The 15511-nt window shown below is 54.3% G+C and overlaps 7 protein-coding genes across 7 annotated transcripts; 2 read left to right on the top strand and 5 right to left on the bottom strand.

Moving 5' to 3' along the window:
• Nucleotides 1-907: 907 nt before the first annotated feature.
• LMH87_002529 (uncharacterized protein) lies at nt 908-3592 on the bottom strand (the record flags this gene model as incomplete). The annotated part of the gene is made up of 1 exon (XM_056194000.1): nt 908-3592. The coding sequence occupies one exon, from the start codon at nt 3590-3592 to the stop codon at nt 908-910; it is 2685 nt and encodes an 894-aa protein (XP_056050982.1).
• A 501-nt stretch (nt 3593-4093) lies between these two features.
• Nucleotides 4094-5152, bottom strand: LMH87_002528 (uncharacterized protein; the record flags this gene model as incomplete). Its single annotated transcript, XM_056193999.1, has 1 exon — nt 4094-5152. The coding sequence occupies one exon, from the start codon at nt 5150-5152 to the stop codon at nt 4094-4096; it is 1059 nt and encodes a 352-aa protein (XP_056050981.1).
• A 1075-nt stretch (nt 5153-6227) lies between these two features.
• Nucleotides 6228-6845, top strand: LMH87_002527 (uncharacterized protein; the record flags this gene model as incomplete). The annotated part of the gene is made up of 4 exons (XM_056193998.1): nt 6228-6244; nt 6347-6405; nt 6474-6584; nt 6646-6845. The coding sequence occupies 4 exons, from the start codon at nt 6228-6230 to the stop codon at nt 6843-6845; spliced, it is 387 nt and encodes a 128-aa protein (XP_056050980.1).
• A 363-nt stretch (nt 6846-7208) lies between these two features.
• LMH87_002526 (uncharacterized protein) lies at nt 7209-7732 on the bottom strand (the record flags this gene model as incomplete). The annotated part of the gene is made up of 6 exons (XM_056193997.1): nt 7209-7244; nt 7299-7362; nt 7413-7440; nt 7495-7533; nt 7597-7653; nt 7708-7732. The coding sequence occupies 6 exons, from the start codon at nt 7730-7732 to the stop codon at nt 7209-7211; spliced, it is 249 nt and encodes an 82-aa protein (XP_056050979.1).
• Nucleotides 7733-8196: 464 nt separating this feature from the next.
• On the top strand, nt 8197-10045 carry LMH87_002525 (uncharacterized protein; the record flags this gene model as incomplete). Its single annotated transcript, XM_056193996.1, has 2 exons — nt 8197-9346; nt 9402-10045. The coding sequence occupies 2 exons, from the start codon at nt 8197-8199 to the stop codon at nt 10043-10045; spliced, it is 1794 nt and encodes a 597-aa protein (XP_056050978.1).
• Nucleotides 10046-10256: 211 nt separating this feature from the next.
• Nucleotides 10257-11743, bottom strand: LMH87_002524 (uncharacterized protein; the record flags this gene model as incomplete). The annotated part of the gene is made up of 2 exons (XM_056193995.1): nt 10257-11581; nt 11647-11743. The coding sequence occupies 2 exons, from the start codon at nt 11741-11743 to the stop codon at nt 10257-10259; spliced, it is 1422 nt and encodes a 473-aa protein (XP_056050977.1).
• A 423-nt stretch (nt 11744-12166) lies between these two features.
• Nucleotides 12167-14624, bottom strand: LMH87_002523 (uncharacterized protein; the record flags this gene model as incomplete). Its single annotated transcript, XM_056193994.1, has 4 exons — nt 12167-13750; nt 13800-14002; nt 14054-14129; nt 14277-14624. 4 exons carry the CDS (start codon nt 14622-14624, stop codon nt 12167-12169), a joined length of 2211 nt encoding a protein of 736 aa, XP_056050976.1.
• Nucleotides 14625-15511: the final 887 nt, after the last annotated feature.

The raw sequence follows: 15511 nt of genomic DNA, 5'->3' as shown, positions 1-15511 counted from the left end.
GGTGCGACGATTCTAGACCGTGAATTTGAACAAAGAGATCCGCAGCCTTAAAGGTATCCCTATCGATCTTTGCACCTTTTTTCTCTCCCCACGGAGCCGATAGAAACGCATCCGGCGATGCGTAGATAGGACCTAGAAAGTAAGCGTCACTGGCCTCGACGCTACTGCCCGCCACACAGCCTAGCCTTCTTTCTTTGCATAATAGATTCCGCTTGTTCTCGGAGTGCTTTGACAAATCTGTTGAATAATAGCATGCCATTTGAGAATGCCCAAGTATATGCGCTTTTGTATAAAAATAAAAATAAAACACCGAAGAAGCCATGTTGTGCTGCTTGTGGAGATGGACACTGATGGCTTACATTGTCACAATGTCCCAAGATCGAGCAGAGCTGGCCCGGCGCGCGCTAGGTTTGTTGGCACCTTTCTTGGGCCGCGCCTAATGCAGCCACGTGCATTTCGCCGTGCTGATCGCGGACACTTTTTGCATCAGGACGTTGTCTGTCTCATCGCTCGATCTGACGCTGCACCATGCGCGCAAACATCGATGCAGCAGCGCCGACGCTCATGGCCAGCCAGATGCAGTCGGTGTCTCGGTAGTGCTTCACAATGTGCATTGTACAGAAGAGTGCTCTATTGTGATGTAGTTGAGACGTATTTTCGACAAAGTCTTCTATCTAGCCATAAGAGTACATATTACAAAGAAATGAGGAGTTGACGCAACCACCAAGACGTAAACGCCCCCAAAAAAATACACAAGACATGGGCTTTCTGTTAACACTAGAAAATACCCTTTCTTTCCCTTTTTGTAGAGTTGAGAGAATATTGGACGGCGAAAGCCCGAAGCCTCGCGCATCCAAGTTTCCCAACACCGGGTCCAAGCCATGCAATAGATAGATACAGTAGCTTGTTATAGCCTTCTCTGCTCTGATCTCGACAGCTCGTTGAAAGCCGGCGAGGGTTGTGGCGAGTCACCAGGGGCAGGCGCCTCGCCGTCATTGGGGAATGGCGGGGGCGCGCTCTCCTCCTTGCTGCCACCAAAGTATTTTTCAAAGTCTTCATTGTCCTCAAAGGGACGCTTGCCCAGGATGCGCACCATGTCGTCGCGCACAAGCATCTCCTTCTTGAGAAGCTCCTCCGCAACGAGGCCAACCTCCTTCTTCTTCTCCGTCAGGAGATCCTTGCAGCGCTTGTAGGCCTCCTCGACTATTCTGTGCACCTCCTGGTCGATCTGCTGGGCTGTAGATTCAGCAAAGGGCTTGTGCATGCGGTTGGGATCATTGTCAAAGTGAACAGGGCCGACAAGATCGGACATGCCCCACTGAGTGACCATGCTGCGTGCCATTTGGCTGACCTTCTTGAAGTCGTCGCTAGCTCCGGTTGTAACAGTCGGGAAGTGCAGCTCCTCGGAAACGCGTCCACCCATGGTCATGGCCATGCGGTCCATGAGCTGATTTGTGCTCATGAGGTAGGCGTCCTGAGGTAGGTACTGGGCATAACCCAAAGCGCCCTGTCCGCGGGGAATGATGGAAACCTTGAGTAAAGGATCGGCATGCTGCAGGAACCAACCGCAGATTGCGTGGCCGGCCTCATGGTATGCAACAGTCTTCTTCTCCAAAGGCTTGAGTACCAGAGACTTGCGCTCCAGACCACCAATGACACGCTCAATGGCACGCTCAAAGTGCTCCATCTTGACCTCGTCGGCGTTGGCACGGGCAGCAATCAGGGCAGCTTCGTTAACCACGTTGGAGATGTCAGCACCAGAGAAACCGGGAGTGAGGGTAGACAGACGGCCGACCAGGTGTTCAATGTCTTCGCTGGTCACAATCTTCTTGAGGTAAACCTTGAAGATTTCTTGGCGTCCGCTCATGGTAGGGCGGTCGACGTAAATATGTCTGTCGAATCGACCGGGACGCATCAGCGCCTTGTCCAAGACATCGGCTCTGTTGGTACCCGCAAGAACGACAACTTGCTCTCTTGTGTTGAAACCGTCCATTTCTGTTAGAATCTGGTTCAGAGTAGCTTCACGCTCGTCGTTTCCTCCGAAACCCTTGCCACTATCCTGTCTAGCCCGTCCGATGGCGTCGATTTCGTCAATGAAGATGATGCACGGGGCATTCTTGCGGCCTTCAGCGAACAGATCACGGACTCTGGAAGGACCGACACCAACAAACATTTCGACGAATTCGGATCCGCTGACGCTGAAGAATGGCACACCAGATTCACCGGCAGTGGCCTTGGCGAGTAGCGTCTTACCGGTACCAGGAGGACCGGCAAGAATAGCGCCACGAGGAATCTTGGCACCTAGCTTCTCAAACTTCTCCGGCTGCTTCAAGAAGCTAACAAACTCCATAATCTCCGTCTTTGCCTCCTCGAGACCGGCGACATCGGCAAACTTAACCTTGACAGCGCTCTCGGCGTTGAACTTCTTGGCCTTGCTCTTGCCAAAGTTGAACATGCCGCCAGCACCACCACGTCCTCCCATAGAGCGCTGCGTGTAGAGAATCAAGCCGATGAACAGTAGCGTAGGGCCAAATGCCAGAAGGATATTGCCTATCGTGCTGCCGCCAGCCTCGTAGCTGACAGGGATGCGCTCGCTCTGAGGAATGCCGAGCTGGTCCTGAGCTTCCTCCAGCTTCTTCTCGAAAGATTCAACAGATCCAATCGTGAAGACGTATTGCCTCTTGTCGTCGCCTTGAGCCGCTGTGGGGTGAAGATCAACACGAACCTGTGATCCATTGACAACAACCAGCTTCTGCACCAGTCCCTTGTCAAGGAACGCTTTGCGCATCTCCTGCCAAGTGATTTGCTTCTGAGACATGGAGCCACCGAAAGAATCCAGCGAGTACATGATGATACCCAGGAGAAGGACGGTTTGCATCAGGCTGATTCGCACGCTGATTGTTTTGGTATTTTCATCGCCGGGTCGTCCTGGACCTTGATTCTGGCCCTGATCCTTGCGAGCTTGTTGACTAGGGTCAGCCTTGCCGTCCTCGCCAATATTGTTTTGTGTAAAAGTGCCGTTCTTCTTCTTCTCTTGATCCACTTCCCATGCGGCCAGTCGCTCGGCCATGGTGAAAACGCAGCGCATGAGGCGGCCCTTGTCCATGATGGACAAGTTACCGGGGCCCTTTTTCAGTTTGCCGAGAATATCTCTTATTTCCGCTGGGGCTCCGGTTTCTGCGATGCCCTTGAGGATTTCGTCCAGTCGCGCCCTTTGAGCCTCAGGGATGACCTGATAGAAGACCTGCATTTGCTTGATCTCGTCTTTGCTCAGGTGAATCCAGCCGTCGGGCAAGGGAAAGGGCTTAGATTCATCCTTCTTGGCACCCTCTTCCTGGACGTCGGGCTTTTTCTCCTCGTTCAGGTTTTCGTCCTTTGGTTCGTCGGCATCCTTTTTCGGCTTCTGGTTGTCGTCCTGTCGCGGAGGCTTCGAGGCGTAGCATCGCAGCTGGGTGGCGTGGCTGTTGCGCAGGATCGGGGTTGCGGTTGCTCGAGAAAGTGAAGACAGACGCACGCCTCTTTGCAGGCTGGCCTGCTGCGAGACTCTCAAGAGCCGCGTCAGCTGGCCTGATTGTCGCAGAAAGCGTGACATTTTTGTGGTTGATATTGCGCAGTTTGCGGAACCACCGGCCAAGTGACGGGTGAGCTGGTTGCGCGGGTGAAGCTACCTCATGAGCTGCGCGAGTCAATTGTTCGACGGCTCAGAGAAGACTTCTATGGATGGCGAGCATCCAGTTGTTGGCAAGTCAAGCGATCGGCGGTTGAATGTAAATTGGCGATAGCGGATGCTCCAAGCTGGAAGCTTCGAGGTATGGATGTGGATGGGATGTAAGTTATGGGGCGGCAAATGCTCAAAATTACATGATGTTCACGTGACTCACCAGCGGCGGACTTTGCGTGCGTCGAGGAGTTGCATGACGAGCAGAGCAGGTATAAAGAAAGTAAATTGAGAAAATCATATCACAAGTACGATGAGAAACATTTATGCAATTTAATTCTTAGTTTTGTATTCGGCCATCTTTGTTGGGCTGACGACTGTGTTTCTGGTCGCCATGCATCACAGATGTATGCCACTTGCAAGCCTCCAGGCCATTCAAAAGGCCGCAGCGTCAACGCTCCTAATGATTATTGCTCGAATATTGCCGCTTCCCTTTACTGGTACCAAACACTTCTGCCCCTCGCGAGAAACAACCTCAACTTGCTGGCAATATGAGTCCCCCTGCACATCTGGTGTGTCGCGCCAGAGTTCAATGGTTGAGTGGCTGGCAAGTTGGTGATTGAGACAATTCCCTACCACTCGCAGGGCCTGCGGCTCGTCGCCGATTTCCAAGAGCAGCAGCTTCGGTTTGACCCTGTACGCAACGTCGAGCAGCCTAGCGTAGAAGACATCTGAACTTTGCCACCCCGGTGGCGGCTCAAGATGGGCGCCAGGCACCAGGGCTAGCGCAGGCTCAAACTTGCGAACGGAATGGCCCATTTGCCCGCGACCGCTGTTCCAGACGTCAAGCGAAATATAGGGTGGATTCGCGGTCAAAACGTCCCAATTCGTAGAGACTATCGTTTCCATCTCCGAGTCGCTAAAGAGGTCGCCTTGGATGATTTCCACTTGCTTTTGACCTGGCACAATGTTTAGGTTTTCCATTCGCGCATTCGTAGCCAGATTCTCCCGGGCCAAGTTGACCGCTTCTGCCGAGATATCAACGCCATGTACTTGCAAAACGTTGAAGGATCTCTGAAGAAGAGAAAACAAAAGTAGAGGTATGCAGCCTGTGCCGGTGCAAAAGTCCAGCACCCTGAGCTCCTGCAAGCCCTCTCGGCGTCCGAGCCTCTTCACCTCACTGGCAAGATGGTATGTGTAAGCCTCGGTTTCTGGCCGCGGAATGAGCACACCAGGCTTGCATTTCATGTCCAACGGGCCAAAAGGCTGTGATTTCAAGACATATTGGAGGGGCACACCCTGGCCTCTTTGGCGACAGAGCGCATGCAAGCGCTGCTCTCGCTGAGCAGGATTGGTGTTTAGGTCGACATATTCTCTGATCCAGCGCAGCTCATTGAGCGCGAGCGGCAAGCTCTTGCAGGCAAGAAGCAGTGTTGCGGCATGGGGCGAGTGTCGTCTGGCCCGTCGAAAAAGCCAAGGCGGAGTTCGCGGCATTGGCTGTTATGACGAGTCCATCGGCGGATGCAATACGAGTATTGTGCTTGACGAAAGATTGTTGGCGCAAAGAGCCCCTTGGAGACACCGGCCTGCGCCCCACGCAGATATATCACCTGTCGAACGCAATACATGACAGGAAATGAGAGTACCAAAAAGGTCATCTATAATTCATTTGATAGGGGTTTCCGTCTTTTATTTGGCAATCATCTACAAAGAAAGCACAAAATTAAATGGATTACGTTCCATTGTTCCTTCGCAATAACTCGCAGAAACAGAGGCGAGGCCGCATACAGCAGAGAGCTGCTCAGGATAGGTAGGTGGCAAGGCCTTGTTACACCATTGCAGTAACGCCGATCGATCGGCCGTCGCCGAGTCAAATTACGATGCAAGGCTGAGCGACAAGTTGAATCGAGGCTTATGACAGCGGGCTATTTGAATTGTTAGCCTTTGACTGTGTGTGTTTATCTGGTTAGATCTAAGGCGCATCTTCACATTGTACAAGTCTCCCACCCAGTTCACTAACTGCCCCGAGTATTCAGTGACCTTCGCCCGGTCCTTGGCTGGGAGTGCCGGTGTCACCCTGCGGTCGCATTTCTTCTTTAATGAAATTTTTGACACAGTCTGTAGAAGCAGAAACCTGCCGCTTCAACTATGCGAAATATTATTCTAGCATTATACTCATAGCTGTTTCCATCTGGCGTTAGCCGCCACCGATCGCTGTAGTGGCACCTGTCTACAGGCTGTAACCAGCCACTAATTCACAAACCACAGCCTGCTTCTGTCACACCAGGGTGGCACAGTTTAGCCGACCATTATCCATCTTTTGTAGCACCTACCGACGACTCAGCGAGCTGTTCAATGTGAATCTCGCAAACTCGTTAATTCTGGCATAAACATCACCAACTTCGAAATTCGATTCACTAAAAGTGCAGCCATCCTCACTGACCCTAGGCCGGTAATATCCTTGCATAGATAAGTCCGGACCACTGCCGCCAGTTGCTCGGCGCTCTGCTCAACTCCTCCAACTCGGACCTCACACGACACTCAACCTCTTGTTCATCTAGACGCCATCATGAACGCGCCTGATCGGTACGTCTTCATGTTTTGACGGCAACATTTCTTCAGCATGGATTCGACTCTGAAATGGAAAGCTCCAGGGGCGCACCGACGTTGATGCTGACCGATTCTCAGTTTCGAGCTCTTTCTGCTCGCCGAGGGCGAGAAGAAGATTGAGGAAAAGGTCTACTCTGGTGAGTCGCGCAATGTGTCTCACAGCAGTCATCCAGTGCCAAAGAAAAAAAATCTAACAAGTCTGCAGGCATGTCCAACACATCAGATTTCTTGCTCAAGAAGGAGGATCACACCCTCGGCAACCTGCTCTCCGAGCACCTCAAGATGCACCCCAACGTGCTCATGGCCGGCTACAAACGCAAGTCTCCCCTGCCACTCCCGCTACTCCCTCAGGCGGTCACTAACGGTACCCCCTCTAGTTGGCCACCCCAACGTCCCTGAGCTCTTCATCCGTGTGCAAACAGACGGCACGGTGACCTCGCGCGACGTCTTCACCTCGGTGTGCGAGCAGCTCATCAATCAGCTTGAAATGCTACATCAAAAGTTCACGCGAGAATGGGAGCTGCGGCGCATTGCCAACACTGGCCAGCAGGCCAACATGCAGTCCAACGGCCTGTGAGGAAGCTCGCTCAATGGGAACGATCATGTACGGCGTTTGGGGTGTTGTTTTGTTTTCCCTCTATATATCACCATGTTGGTTGAAAAAAAGCCTCTTTTTGCAGATGGACATAGGCAGTTCACTTCATATAAAAAATAAAAGTATCATCAATCATCTTTGGTGTTTTTCTTTTTGCCATTCTAGATGACTGTTGCCGGGCGCCGGTCATTGCCTCTAAGCGCGACTGCGGCGCTGTAGGGCATTATGCGTTGTCATAGCAGTAGCTCAGAGCGAGGCCTTCCATGCCATTTACAAGTCATTAACATCTGGCAGCTTCATGCTGAGCCGTGCTTTTTGTTGTCCACTCATGTCCATCCGTCACAATCATGCCTCGCCCGGACCCTCGCCACCAGGGATTAGCTAGAAAGATCATTAGCGATAATGGCAGATTTTTGAATGTCAGTTGCGGCGTACCATGCAGATATTGTTGCCGTTTAGCAGAATCTTGGGTAGCTTTGTGTGGTTGCCAGTGTAGTCGCTACGTTGGTTAGTATAGTTCCGCTGCCAGAGAGAATGAGCCCTCCTTACAATTCCGTGACATCCTCCAGAACCATGTCTGAGATGATTAGCATTTATCCCTGTGGCCGTAGAATAGAGAGGGTCAACTTACTGACGTAGTCGTCGAATCCAACGAGTGTGCCGCTAAACTCTGCACTGAGGGTTAGTATGGCTCCAGAAGCTCGTTGACCAGTCCTGTGTGCGTAATTCTTACCCTTCTCGCCCTTCATAATAACCCAGATTCTCGATCCAACGCATTTGTCGATGAGTTCTGCCTTCAATTAGTTGCCGCATCGCCACAACTATGAGATGCCTGCTCACTCACCGAGGGGTAGTAATTGAGAAGCCATTCTGAAGGATATGTGTGTATGAGGTCTCCCAACGTAGCCAGAAATATTCAAAGGTTTTATATATCGCGTCGCAGGCGAATTCCGTATCTCGTTAACCCTCTGCGTTCAGAATTATATCGTTTGTGCCGTGCCTCATCAAGCCCGCAAAGGGAAGACTAGCCTACAGAGTTCTTGTTCTGGTGGTGCACGTGCTCACGCGCTGCTGACTAAGAGATTCTCCTCGCGGTGGACACGCCAGCCATTGCGCTCCCTGTCTGCCCAGGGAGCCCACTGTGGTGCGTCCACTGAAACGCTCTGGCTTGCAGCGCTCCTTTGCCCAGCCACCAGCCACCGTGAATTACGGTCGCATAATGGGCCGCCTGGGGTTGTATTGCCTGGATTGCTGCCTGGAAGCCCAGCACATCACTGCCCGCTTGCCGAATACAGGAGGGGATTACCGCAATGGATAGGTAGGGCTCTCCTCGATGGCGTATAATAAGAATGCGCGTGCTGCTGCGCAGATGCTGGCGAACCGTCGCTGTCGAGCTCCCACCACAAGAGCATCGACATCGAGTACGACCAACACTACGCTCAACATGTCTTCTCAAACCTCGAGGCGGGGATTGAGCTCTGGGCATTCGAGAGCAAATCTTTGGAATATAGGTATAGGATTCAAATTCGCGCCGGAGACCGAGGCTTCGTCTCTGTACCCCACGCTGGACTTTAAGCGCTTCTTTCAGTCACAAGAAGCTGCTGTCGCAAGCGATCATGGCTCATCTCATGTCGGACAACCATTACAGCCTCCCACGGCCCCAACGACAGCAGACGCAGGGCAGTGCCTCGGGTATCAGCCAGTGCTATCAGCAGCGGCAGCAACTATAACTATTGCGCAAAAGAAGGCGACTGGAGCTTCCATGGCCCACAGACGGCCTACTGTAGCTCAATCCAGCATACCGGCCAAAGAATCACACTCACCTATTGAGCCGCCTCTTACATCACTCGACTTCAACATCCCCAAAGATCTCTTTGAAGCTGCTCTTGGGCAACCCAAAGACAGTCCCGGCTCTTTCTGGTCTCACACAATGTACAAGAGCACCGCCACGGACGGCACCACTCAAAACGTCAAGGTGCACTACTGCACCAGCAAGCAAACCATGGAGCACGTCTGCCAAAAATATTTCCTCAACCAGCCCGTTCTCGGCTTCGATCTCGAGTGGGTGGCGTACGCCAAACGCCAAGACGGGCCGCGGGAGAATGTGTCTCTCATCCAGATGGCCAGCCCCGGCCGCATCGGCCTCTTCCACGTCGCCATGTTCCCCAAGGACGACTTTGTCGCGCCCACCTTTCGCGCCATCATGGAGGACTCCGCGGTGGAAAAGGTCGGCGTGCACATACAGGCAGACTGCACGCGGCTGCGCAACTTTCTCGGCGTCAAGACGAGGGGCATCTTTGAGCTGAGCCACCTGTACAAGTTGCTCAAGCATGTCGACGACGAGCAGCGGCGGAAGCTCATCAACAAGGTGCCGGTGGCGCTGGCGACGCAGGTGCAAGAGGTGCTGAAGCTGCCGCTCTTCAAGGGCCAGTCAGTGCGAAGCAGCAACTGGTCCAAGCCGCTCACCTCAAAGCAGTTGACGTGTAAGGGACTATTGCATTGCCATTTTCTAGGGCACCAGCTAACGTAAAAGTCTAGACTCTGCCGCCGACGCCTACGCAGGCCTCCAGCTATATCATGTCCTGGAAGAAAGACGGCTCGCCATGGTTCCTCCGCCCGACCGGCCGCGCCATGCCGAGCTCGGACTTCCTATTCCGATACCCCCTACGCCAGTGGTCTCTGATGTAGAGTCCGATCTTGATTCGGATCTCGAGTCTGTTGAGTACGCTAGCTCGGAGCTCAGCGACGGCTCAATAGAGGAAGCGATGCAAGAGCTGGCACTTGGCGAGGCTTCCACAATTGTAGCTCAACCCCGTGTCACCACGGCCGATAAGCAGGCAGCCAGGCGTGACGCCCGGATTGAAGCTGCCGAGGTCAGGATCGCCCAACGACGCGCTTCTCGCCCCGGCGGTCGCTTGCTCGCGGCCCCTTCGTCGCTGCGGGCATTTTTTGTATGGCAAGCAAACGAGGACATGACGCCAGCTGATGTGGCTTGTCTCCTCCGCGATCCACCGCTGCAGACCGGCACAGTCATTGGGTATATCCTTGACGCCATCCGAGCGGAGAAGCTGGCATTTCGAAAAGAGCGATTGCGTACTGAGGTTCTATCGCTCTTGCACCCTGCACTCGCCAACGGAAAATACCGTGCCATTGTGAAGCAGTGTGAGCAGACGGAGACGTGACGAATCACGAAGACATGATTGATTCACTAGATACATGTACGATTTTTTTTTTGTTCTAAAATATCAAATGCCACGATGGACATGATACAAATCATTTTACTTGGTTTCTTAATTTCGAAAATAGCAACCGAAACGTTCAAATCATTCTTTTGCCCTTGAAATCATTCATAGTCTATGTATATACATTTTATTCCTCGCTCATTTGCCATCCCTACTCCGCCAGCAGGCCCCGTCCCCTGTTGATCTGCACCTTTCTGTCCTCGCCGCCGCTGACGATACCCCAGGTCTTGTCCCACGCCACGCCGAGCACCTTGGCGCCGTCGCCGGCCGCGGGCAGCTTCTTGCCCTTGAGCCACTCGCGGCCGATCGTGTAGACGGGTAGGCTGACGCTGCCGCCGCCCTCCTCGACGGTGCCGGAGCGCGCGCTGCGCAGGTCCCACACGCGGCAGGTGCTGTCGTGCGAGCCCGACACGAGCGAGTAGCCGTTGTCGGGCGACGCGGCAATGGACACGACCATGTTGACGTGGCCGCGCAGCGTCATGGCCGCCGTCGCGGCGGCCGACTCGCGCGGGTCCAGCAGCGTGATGTGGCGCGCCGAGGAGCCGGCGGCGACGAGGCCCCTCTCGGGCAGCGCGGCGGCGCACAGCAGCGGGTGCATGGTCGTGAGGCGCGACACCTGGCGCTGCGTGGTGAGGTCGATGGTCTTGACCGTGTGGTCCTCGGACGCCGTGTACGCGACCGTCGGGTCGTGCGGGTGGAAGAGGGCCGCGGTGACGGGCTCGTCGTGCGCGGCGATGAGGGCGAGCGGCCCGCGCTGGGCCGTCGTCGCGGAGCCGGCGAGCCGGGCCTTTTTCGTCGTGTGCGCGGCGGGGAGGCTCTCGGGGTCGGCCTGCGGCGCGGTGCGCTTCGACGTCGACCACAGGCCGATCCGGCCGTCGGCCGAGGCGGTCAGGATGCGGCGCGTCGACAGGCTCGCGTCGACGGCGAGGATGGCCTTGCCGTGGCCCCAGAGCTCCATGTTGGGCCTGAGCGTCCCGGAGAAGCCGTCGGCCGACTCGGCGTAGTCCCACACGACGACCTTGCGGTCCAGGCCCGCCGAGGCGACCTGCCTGGCCGACAGCCACTGCACGGCGTTGAGGCGCAGCGAGTGGCCGCCGCCCGCGCCGGCCGCCGACGTGGCGACGACCTGGCCCTGAGGGTTCCATATCCGCACGAGGCCGTCGTACGAGGCGCTGGCGACGCGCTCCTGCACGGGGCCCTCGGCGAGCCGGCCGGCGGCCGAGGTGGCTGACAGGCAGTCGACGGCGCCAACCCAGTCGTCGTGCTCGAAGCTGGCCTCGTACGAGGGCGGCAGCAGGCTGCGGACGTACTGCAGCGTGAGTGTGCTTTCAGAGGAGAAGCCCTCGCTAGCGAGGTACTCCTCGATCGAGGTTGTGAGAAAGGTGCCGTTGGCGAGGAAGTCGAGCGGGATCGGGGAGGAGGTGTCGAGCATGGACTCGGAGTTGAGGATGCGAGAGAGGCCATAGCGCTTGATGTCTATAGTCTCGTTAGTCGACCGTTTCTTGAAATGCAAGGCTGATAGTATGTGGGATCGTGCATACCGGCTGGGACGAGCAATTGCCTCTTGGTCTCGGGAAGTTCCAAGTCGGCCTCGTTGGTGGTGAAGATCACCTTGACCTGGGCGGTCGAGGAGTCCATTCTGCCAAGATTGATTCAGAGCCCTCGTCAGTATGCTGTAATTCGACCTGCTGTTTCTCGGAATGCTTGTCAGATTTGAATTGCGGGCGATTAATGCGGAGTTGTATCGCAGAGAATCTGCTCTTCCCAAAAAAAAGGTACTCTCTTAAAAAAATTAAAAAAAAATTGGACGCTGGCGGTCGTCAGCCTTGTGCCTGCGCCCCACTGCGGGGAGCTGGTAGTCGGCGGCTAAGCCAATGGTGGCCGGGCGCATCGGCGAGGCTGAGGCTCTCTATCGATATTATTACAGTCACAATAACTACAGATTAAACGAGGTGAATAATAAATGATAATGTGTATAGCGAGTCCTTTTTATCATACAAAGCCCCGTGTACTGTAAGCTCCATCAAGTGCAGTCATGTCTAATGTGCTCGTCACTGTCCCCTACCCAAGCTTGTTATACCGTTCGCGAGCTCTGTCCTGTACAGAGCTAACATACTCGGCATATCCTCCTCGCGTCTGCCTGCCAGCACGCTCAGCTGCGTCACCCAAATTAGACCCCTCGGCACCGAGACCAACACCTTCCTGGTATGCGTTCGTCTCAATCGCCTCAGTCCGTCCCTCGCCATTTGCACCGAGTCCTGCGCCCGCGGTCCAGCCCATCTTCGCAAGCAGGTTTGCACCTTTGGATGCTGCTGGAGCGGCAGTGGCTGCAGCAGTAGAAGAGGATTGTTTCTCTTTCGATGACTCTTGTTGGGGTGCTGGCTTCTTTGGCTGCTTGTATGCCTCACGTCGCTCTTTGGCACGATCACGATACTGGCTGTCTGTGAGAGCAGAGTTGTCGCTGGCGTTGTCCGAGTCAGCGACTGGGGCAGATTTGCCCTGCTTTTGCAACCGCTTGTCGCGGATAGCCAGGCGAGGTAGCGCAGCCTTGACCAGCTCTGTGTCTTCCACAGCTGTCTTGTGGTTTTTGGACCGCTCGTGGATATACACTTCGTCAATAGACTTGTATTTGCGCATGCAAATTAGACACATTAATCGATCCCGGTCCATGTACGACTCTGGTGTCTCTTCTGCGTCCTTTTCAGGGGAAAGAGCAGCGCCATCTTTACCGGCTTCAGCAAGTTGCGCATCGGGTTGACCAGTGAGCTTGGACGCAGAGGAGAGCGATATCTTGATAGTCGCGTTAGCTGAGGATAGTTTTGCTGGTTGAGGCTTGGACAAGTCCGCGGCCGCAGACGAGCCATCCTGAGGAGCGTTCTGGCCTCGAATCTCATCATGTTTGCGCTGCCACATTGCCATTTTTCCAGCCATCGCGACAGGCTTCTTTGTAGAATTACCAAGGGTGCCGTCTGCCTTGCGCTTCTTTGATCGCTTTGCGTCGTCATGGGCTTCAGCAGATAGCTTTCCTTGTACGCTTGCTGGGGCCTCGAGTGCTACCATCATCTGGCTGGGGTAAGCATGGTCGTCCCTGTATCGCACCCGTATTGAGGGATTGAATAGTGGGTAGAATGACTTGTTGTCTGTCGCAGGTGTCGGTTCTCTGTCATCAGGCAGGAATACTCCCATGTGTATCGTGGAGATGTTCACGGCGCAGCCAGCTATACTAAAATTTCGGGCCATGGTAAACTTCTTCACGGCGGCAGCGGCGTCCTCCACGGTCCAAAATTCAGCGAAGCCATATCTGAAAGTTTCGTTGGTCTGCGAGTCGCGCATAAGAAAGACCCTGTGCAGAGAGCCCTGCGAGGCGCCGTAACCTTGCCCCGTGCTGGTCGGAGCGGTTGATTTGAGTTTCGGTGCATCACTCCCTGTTTTGATAGGATCTGCCTTTTCAAGCTCAAGTCGCTTCATCTCCCGAGCCAGCATTTCCTCATCAACAAACGGTGGAAGGGGAAATACGACAAGAATTTGGGACGGAGAGTCTGCGGCATCCGCGGCGCCGGTGAGGCTTTGTTGCCAGTGAACACCAGACGGGTAGCACCCGCAACCTCGGCAAACGGGCCTGGTAGAATAGTTTGAGGCCTCGCACTATACTGGTTAGCAAAAGTCTTGCAGTGTAGTTACGGTATCCGCATACCTGAGAGCAGATCCAATCCGCACTGGGGGCTCGTGACTCAGCACCGTCTTTGGTTCGCGCATAATGCAAGTATGCATCGAACTGGCCGTCTGGTACCTCATCAGTGGAATGCCTCAGGGTAATGACAATTTTTGGATAGTGCTCTTGGACAAAGTCAACGGCACGGTCGATATGCTCAAACTGGATAAAGGCACGAAGATGGCCTGGAATAGTCAGTTACTGATGTATACATCAACAGGCCGCAAGATACACACCTTTGGATGAGGGTATGCGGACGTCAAATGATGGGCTCTCTGAAGCAATTGAATTGTTCAGGAGGCTTTCACGAAGCTAAGTATTTGCTCTGAATTAGTCATCGGGTCATCTCGCAAGCATTGCTAGACAACATGGCGCCCTTGCCCGATGGCGACCAGTTGGGCAATCATGGGGGTATCCTGGGTGACCATCTCGGTGTCCTGTTTTCCGCATGTAACGAACCTCATTCTGTGAGATGCCGCGTGGAAGTCCCTCGAGAATCACAGTGTCTGAAGGTCGGCCCGCGTCGCCCCCAGGACTCTGCGAGCGGCTTCGATTTCTATCCGTGGAAGGTGACCGATGGCGTGGCTCATCTCTGTCACGATAGCCTGAACTATCGCGATTCGTCGCACCTCTATCATTGTCGTAGCGCCGAGTGGAGGTGTCATCGCGGGGTCCGTCGTCGTACATGGATTCATAGTTGCCTTGCGCATAGTCTCGCTCCCGGTGGTCCCGTCCACGGCCACCACTTCCGTTGCCACGGCGGTCGTGATGACGGGGATATGCCTCATACTCTATATCGCGGTGCATATCTCTCTGTTGCCAGCCAGCTTTCCTGTGTGAATCTTGCCTGGGAGGAGATCTGGATGAATCTCGCCACCCCGTAGGAAAGTTAGCTCAAAGTGCCTGAAATAGCTGTGCGCCTAATACTGCGTGGTGTAGATTCGTCTGCGGTGACGGAAGCGGTCGGAAAACAGTGAATCTCCGGGAAGAGGCTCTGGTTAGGTGTTTACCCTGCCGCGGTCGCGAGTAGTCGTCTCGTCTGCCCTGGTTGTACCGGTCGGGTGTTCGGTCTGCGCCTCGGTCGTCTCTGGAGCGCGGCCGCCCGTGGCCCAGTTCTCGTGCGTCGAATGCGTCGCTCATAATGTTTATTCGAGTCTCGCGCGAGTGCCAGCCGCGGTGGTGGTGTTTTATCTCTCTTTGCGAGGTCCAGTGATGATGTTTTGTACTCGTTTGTTTGTTGCCTGTGCCAGGTGCACGTAGTACAGCCCACAGCGGATAAGTGTCTCAATTAAGTTGGCGCCTCACCGCTGTGGCGAGTTCCGCCACATACTGCAGGTGCACAACCAAAAATTTCACATCTCGAAACTTAATTGTCGTTTAGTCTTTTCGTTGAAATTTATTGAACAGAAGCAATAACAAATTAATGGCCAACCGCCACCCGTATACAAAACGCTATGCCTATTGCCTGCGTCCTACCACTTTGCTGGACCCTGACCGCAATTACGTCCACTTACACAGCTCCGAGACCAGCTTGCACACCTTGGCACTGCAAGCTGTTTGAACTTCTTTCAGGGGGTTAAAAGAAAATTTCTGTCAGATTTGAGAAGATTTCTATCGCGCCAACAATTTCTGTAGATTATCTACGTTTATTTCCAGCCGGTTACTATCTGGATATCCCTGCTTTCCACAATCAT

This window comes from Akanthomyces muscarius, chromosome 3, assembly GCF_028009165.1.
Source record: "Akanthomyces muscarius strain Ve6 chromosome 3, whole genome shotgun sequence".
NCBI classification, from domain to species: Eukaryota; Fungi; Ascomycota; class Sordariomycetes; order Hypocreales; family Cordycipitaceae; genus Akanthomyces; species Akanthomyces muscarius.
The sequence above is the reverse complement of the archived record's forward strand: the minus strand, read 5'-3'. Positions and strand labels throughout refer to the sequence as shown.